The sequence below is a fragment of the Mycetomoellerius zeteki genome, unplaced genomic scaffold, assembly GCF_001594055.1.
Source record: "Mycetomoellerius zeteki isolate Tzet28-1 unplaced genomic scaffold, Tzet1.0 scaffold155, whole genome shotgun sequence".
In the NCBI taxonomy this organism is placed as follows: Eukaryota; Metazoa; Arthropoda; class Insecta; order Hymenoptera; family Formicidae; genus Mycetomoellerius; species Mycetomoellerius zeteki.
The window spans coordinates 2,797,509-2,803,595 of NW_017256500.1; the positions used below are offsets into that span (position 1 = coordinate 2,797,509).

General features: G+C 31.9%; 1 protein-coding gene across 1 annotated transcript; it reads right to left on the reverse strand.

The window, feature by feature from the left end:
* Positions 1-2,781: 2,781 nt before the first annotated feature.
* On the reverse strand, positions 2,782-5,782 carry LOC108720741 (uncharacterized). The gene is made up of 2 exons (XM_018444887.1): positions 5,506-5,782; positions 2,782-3,694 (listed from the first exon to the last, which is right to left on the reverse strand). The coding sequence occupies exons 1-2, from the start codon at positions 5,528-5,530 to the stop codon at positions 2,862-2,864; spliced, it is 858 nt and encodes a 285-aa protein (XP_018300389.1). The 5' UTR covers positions 5,531-5,782; the 3' UTR covers positions 2,782-2,861.
* Positions 5,783-6,087: the final 305 nt, after the last annotated feature.

The window sequence follows — 6,087 nt, forward strand, 5'->3', positions numbered from 1 at the left end:
AAAATAAATTTAATGGAAATTATTTGTTAGCTGTATTATCGTGCTTTTTCAGAAATAATATAATAAATATATACGGAAAGATAAACTGATGATCGACAATAATTATCTTACTATTTTATACATACATTTTTTGAAATAATTTTTGAATTATTTGTAGTTTAACTTTACAATTAAATAAAATAATAAATAATAAAATCAATTATAGAGCGCCGTAAATAATTTTTTTATAATTATTGTGTAAGATAAAACATTGTTATAAAGAAAATATGAGAAAATTATTATTTTTATGAAAAATATATATGTAGATCAGTAATCAGAATTATAAATTCATAAAAAAAGTAATTGTTTATTAATTAATAAAACAAACGAACGATACGCTATAGCGCTATTATAAATTCGTTAGAAATTAAGTAAACTGTCGATAAAATGTATGGTTATTTAATGCAGTCGATATAAATCAATTATAAATTAAATGGTCACTCTTGTTGTTGTGTAATTAAGATTCAATTATATAATTCATAATGATTTTTGCTACAAACTTTCTTGTCGAATATCGGTGTCAGTATAGTGCACCAACTGTTCCAGGTTCGAATTTTTTGTTTTCAGTTTGACAAAAGACTTGCACGCTTCATAGAACTCCAAACCAATAACAGAGATTTAACGAATAATCGATAAGAAATTCAGCCATCACGAATGCCACGTACAAGAAACTATATTTCATTGATTTTTTTCTAAATAATTGCACTGGGAATTTTTATCAATGTTTTAGACATACTATAGTTCCGTAGTTTTAAAATTGTGTTAAAGAAAAAAATAAATATAAATAAAATCTGTAATATCATACCGTGATGTAATGTAATAAATATAAATAAAATCTGTAATATCATACCGTGATGTAATATAATTATGTAACGTAATTAAATCTAAATTGATGGTTTCCTAATAATATTTTCAATATTACATCGTTAACTATTAATTTATAAGCATCTACGGCAGAAAGTAATTTTCTTCGTTCGGATGATTGATGGAAACAAAAAATTGGAATAAAATAATTTTATTGCTTTAATGTCACATTTTTTAATAAAATGAAATTAATTTAAACGAAGAAGATAAAATAATTACAATATTTTATACCGAAAGTATGAATAAATAATTAAATAATTTTCTTGACTTACTTTTATTCATATATATTTTTATAGAATTATTTACAATATAATTTTACTTAAAAAAAGCACGAATTTATGATCGTATATGGATTTGTTCTCATTTTTGTTCGGCACATTGCCAGCCATTATTGGACAAAGCAGTCATATATACAAATGTATGTATGCAGACATAACGCTCGCAATACCGGCACGCTGCCCTTTGATCCCGCATTTAATAAATTGAGTCGTTAGAGCTTCATGCGGGACACATAACAGAAATAAGCCATAGTGATGCTCGCAACCGGACACGGCAAAGTATCTACGTTTGCAACGTTTGAAACGGCGTTTATATTTCTCACGTTAATTTTTAAATTATTAAGTCGACAAGTCCAAAACCAAAAATAGGATTGAAAAGTAAGCGCCGTTATATGAAACTCTTTATTTGAAAAAGTTTTATTCGGGATTGTAATCGATAAAACTCGTAAACAATCGCAATAATTTTACTAACAATTTATAATTTATTCTGGAAAATATTTTATTATGCCAATTCACTTTTGCTAATTAACGCTAATATGCTTTGCTGTAATTTTCTTTTTAACTAATGAAATAAACTCGATTTATCTTAACCAATAGCTGGTAATGTAGCAAATTATCAGAAAATAGAAATAGAATAAAAGTGAAAGAATATATTTTTATTCTTAATAATTAATGAAACCGTTTTAGGGACAATCCGCAATTGTTACATCGTTGCGATGAGGACATAAAATTGAAAACCGTCTTTTTTTTGTAATTTAAATAACTTTCCATTCACTCTAACGCCCTCCCAAGAAATATTACGAAGTAAAAAGCAACAAGCTATTTTAGATGATAACGAAAAGAATATTTTTTTTGGAAATTATATCATAGCAGCAAGCCTAGCTCTATTTTCTTTAAAAATCATTATAGATTTTGTTTGTATTGTTTAACATCCTTAAAAGGATATATATATATATAAATATATATCGAGCGTTAGAAAGAAAGTAATAATTCTGAATACAAAAAAGCAAGTAACACGAATAGACTTGTGATCCAAAATTTCAGAAAAATTAAAAAAATACTATTGCAATTAATTCTAAATCTACTCATGTTTTATTATTATTACCGACAATCGGCCATTGAGGCCACTTAATGATCAGGAATTCTACCCAGAATTACTAATTTTTAACATTATTTTATGAATGACTGCATGAACAAATTTTTTTTCTTTTTCCTACTTTAATGTAAATGTATAAGTGAGGCTCTTACGTTATCCAGCGAAACGTTTTGAAATTTTGAATTACAACAATCACGCAAAACATATGGCTTTCAGCGTGTACTGCCATCTGAAGAATGTAGGCATAAAATAAGTTTGAAGCTACCATATTGTGATAAAGAAAGCGCACAGTGTCGAAAATAAAAATAAACGAGAAATAAACGAGAAATCTATAATAGCTTTAATTTTAATGTGTTACTAATTATAGAAAATCATAGAAAATCAAAGAAAATATCAATTGAATTATAACATACAGATAGATAAAAAAATCTTATGTTATATTAATTACATTAAAATAATATACATATATACACTGTTAAAAAAAAAAGAAATTTGCTTCCGTTACATTACATGAAATTTATTGCCTTTTTTAAAATAATATAGATATAAATTATTATGTCCGTTTGCAAATCGAGCGACGCACATCATTTCATATTCAAACGCAAGTTCTGCGCGGCTGCAATCATTTGGCATCTTTGCAATTCCATCTTCTGTTCTTTTAGCTTGAGAAGCTGCTTCTTCAGTTCCAATTCCTTATGTCTCATGGTCATTTTTTCTTTGTGCCGCCTCTCTTTGTTCTTTTCAGCCAATGCAAAATTCTTTCCCATTTCCTCTATAAATTTTTCGAATAATGTCGTCAAGATTTCCTTACGTTCCAATGTTTCACCGTTTTTTTCGTTGATCATGGAGGCTAGAGGATCTTCGCATTGCCGATCGTCAGGCAGCGAGTCGCTGCCTTGATCGCAACCTGGCTTTGGTTGAATCAAGAGATTAGTTGATCCGCTTGGCTGCGACTCGTTCGCCTCTAGATACACATGCCTCTGCTTCTCATTAAAGATCTCATCCAAGGCGCGTTTGTGCTCCCACTGTCCATAATGTCGCATCCTGCCCGGTTTTTTCAGCCGCTCGCGGAACACGAGGTTTTTATACTTGCGCTCGAGAACCCGCCATTTATTCTCGCATTTCTGCGGACTAAAGTAGAATCCGTAATTTTGCATCTCCAGCGATATCATCTCGAACATCTCTCGCAGACTCCTGATCTGCGTCGATTGTCCGACCAACGATCGATACTTCTTGTATTGGCTGATCAAGCATGTGGTGGCCTTGCTGGTCCACAGGTTCAACGCGCCTACGTCGACACTCGATGGAATCGTACTGGCATTTTCCAAATTCGAAAAGCTATTATCGTGCTCCTCCTCGACGTAACATTGAAGGGTTGGTTCCACTTTGACTTCCATGTGACTGTCGATTTTGTTCTCTACCAAAAATAAATAATATTAAACAAAGTGTCTTTTAAAATCGTATATGAATACACAACAAATAGGAAATAAAAGCCCTGAAAGATCAAGTTGGATCTTTAATTAATAATATTTAATTAATAATATCTGAAACAATTTGGTGTGAATTTATATGCTATATGCATACCCTAGTAGCACAATTCATCGGCGTGACATTGGCTCAACATATCCCCAATGTATGCCAACGTTTAATCAATGTTTCGCTAATGAATTGTGCTGCTCAGGTATCCAATCCTACAATAACTGCGCACCGAATTTAATTTTTAATCTTGAAACGCAATCCTAACAAAATTAGAGTAATAATATCACAAATTAATCAATAAATTAAATAAAGCCTTTTAAAGCCGACACAGATCATTAGTGTGTAAATATATATACTTTATTTAAAAAATATAATTTGACTTACATACATCTCTTCATTGTGTTTAACTACATACTCTAATAATCTGTGCCGGTTCCAAAAGGCTTTATTTAATTTATTGATTTATTTATTAGAGCCTTATTCGAATTATTTATTATCACAAATTAAATTGACAAACAATTTAATAATATTGGCAAAAATAAATAATTAAAAAATTATATATATCATGTAACTATATGAAAAAAAACTAAATCAAAATAAGTAAAAAATGCAAATCAATGTAAGTCGACTCATGGACTACAATTTAGATCGTTTTCAGTATAATAATAAAATAATAACGGATTTAAATGTTGAGTATTGCATTAAAATTCTATATAATATAAACGAGGCACTTTGTAGAACTATGGAAATATGTCGCGAATATCAAGTCCGAAGTAATCGTCCGTGAACAAAATTTTTAACCATCTATTCTATTTGGAGAATATTGTATTTGCAGAATATATTTTTTGATAGTCAGATATTAAAACTAAAATATTAAACGCACAAATATCTCAGTTCCATTTACAAGTTACGAAGCATCGAGTGGCTTGCTGCTCGGTACGATTGCGACTCGCGATCTGTAGATCCGGGTTCAATCCCACCTGCGCCCACATGCGCGATTCTTTGCGTTTTTAGGAGTCGAAAATAGTTCCTGGTCATTAAGAGACCTTTGATCGACAGCGCCGTTTGGATTCGGCGTTAAACTAACGATTTTTGCCCATAAAGCAAAGATGTAAGATGTAAGTAAAAGGAATGGCGTTTTTTATAGATTTCAACCTTCTGAATACGATAATGTTAATAAAAATTAAGTTCAAAATCGATAGGGAACACCTTAAAAGTTAAGCATGAACATGGTGTATTAAATTTCAATATTTTTGCTTACTTTTGACGATGTTCCCCAGTGCCACGAACTTTTTAATAATTTTATCATATTCAGGAAGTCAAAATCTACAAAAAACACTATTTCTTTTACTTATTCTTTTGGACAAAAGTCGAATCTTTTTTAATATCCTCCAAATAAGGGCAGGTTTTTATCCAAAAAGATATAAGTAAAAGAAATAGAGTTTTTTGTAGATTTTTTGATCTCCTGAATACGATAAAATTATTAAAAAGTTCATAGTATTTGGGGAACATCTTGAAAAGTAAGCAAAAATATTGAAATTTGTTTAAATATATCGTGTTCATGCTCAATTTTCAAGGTGTTCCCTATCGATCCCGAACTTTTTATTAACATTATCGTGTTCAGGATTTGAAATCTATAAAAAATACTATTCCTTTTACTTACACCTTTGTGGGCAAAAATCGGTCTCTTTTTAACATCCTCCTTTTTCGAGAGAATTGAACAGATCTACAACAAAGCGATTTTCTTACCTTTCGATTCCTTATTATTAGCCATGATATCGTCCAGGTGAAAATCAGCGTCGACGACGTTGTGAACGCGCCAAGTAATCTGGTTGGAGTGCTATTCGCTGATGTCGACTACGCGCGGTTCTCGTGGGGGGCCGAAAAACCGAAGGAAACTAGTTCCAAACCGGTTTCGACCTGAAACTGGTTCCGTACGCGTTGCAAACTATCGGTGCAATCATGTTCGCCCGCTTGTCAGATTCCACGTGAAACACGCGCAATTTCACCGGTTCGCGCAAAGATGTCGTTGACTGTCTTGCACGAGTTTCGAACGCATTCCGAACCAGCACCGGATGCGACGCACTCCGTCTTCAAAGTTCGATGGGAAAAACAAGGGAATGCAGAGGATCGACATGTCGCGCAGACGAATGCGTATCGGTTTACGCAAACCGCACATCGAAACCGTTTCACTCCAAATGGAAACTTGTCGCCGGGTTAACTAGTTTTTGAGCCGAACCTCTTCGGTGGGTACACTTTCTAATAGGAATCAGACGTCTTGAGAAAAGACGCAACTCGACAAACATACAGTTTCTCGAATGTTTGAGTTGT

Coding starts and splice junctions, on each gene's coding strand:
- LOC108720741 (XM_018444887.1), bottom strand. CDS start 5,530: ATGGCTAATAATAAGGAATCGAAAG. Junction 3,695..5,505: donor TAATAATAAGGAATCGAAAG/GTAAGAAAATCG, acceptor TATTTTTGGTAG/AGAACAAAATCGACAGTCAC.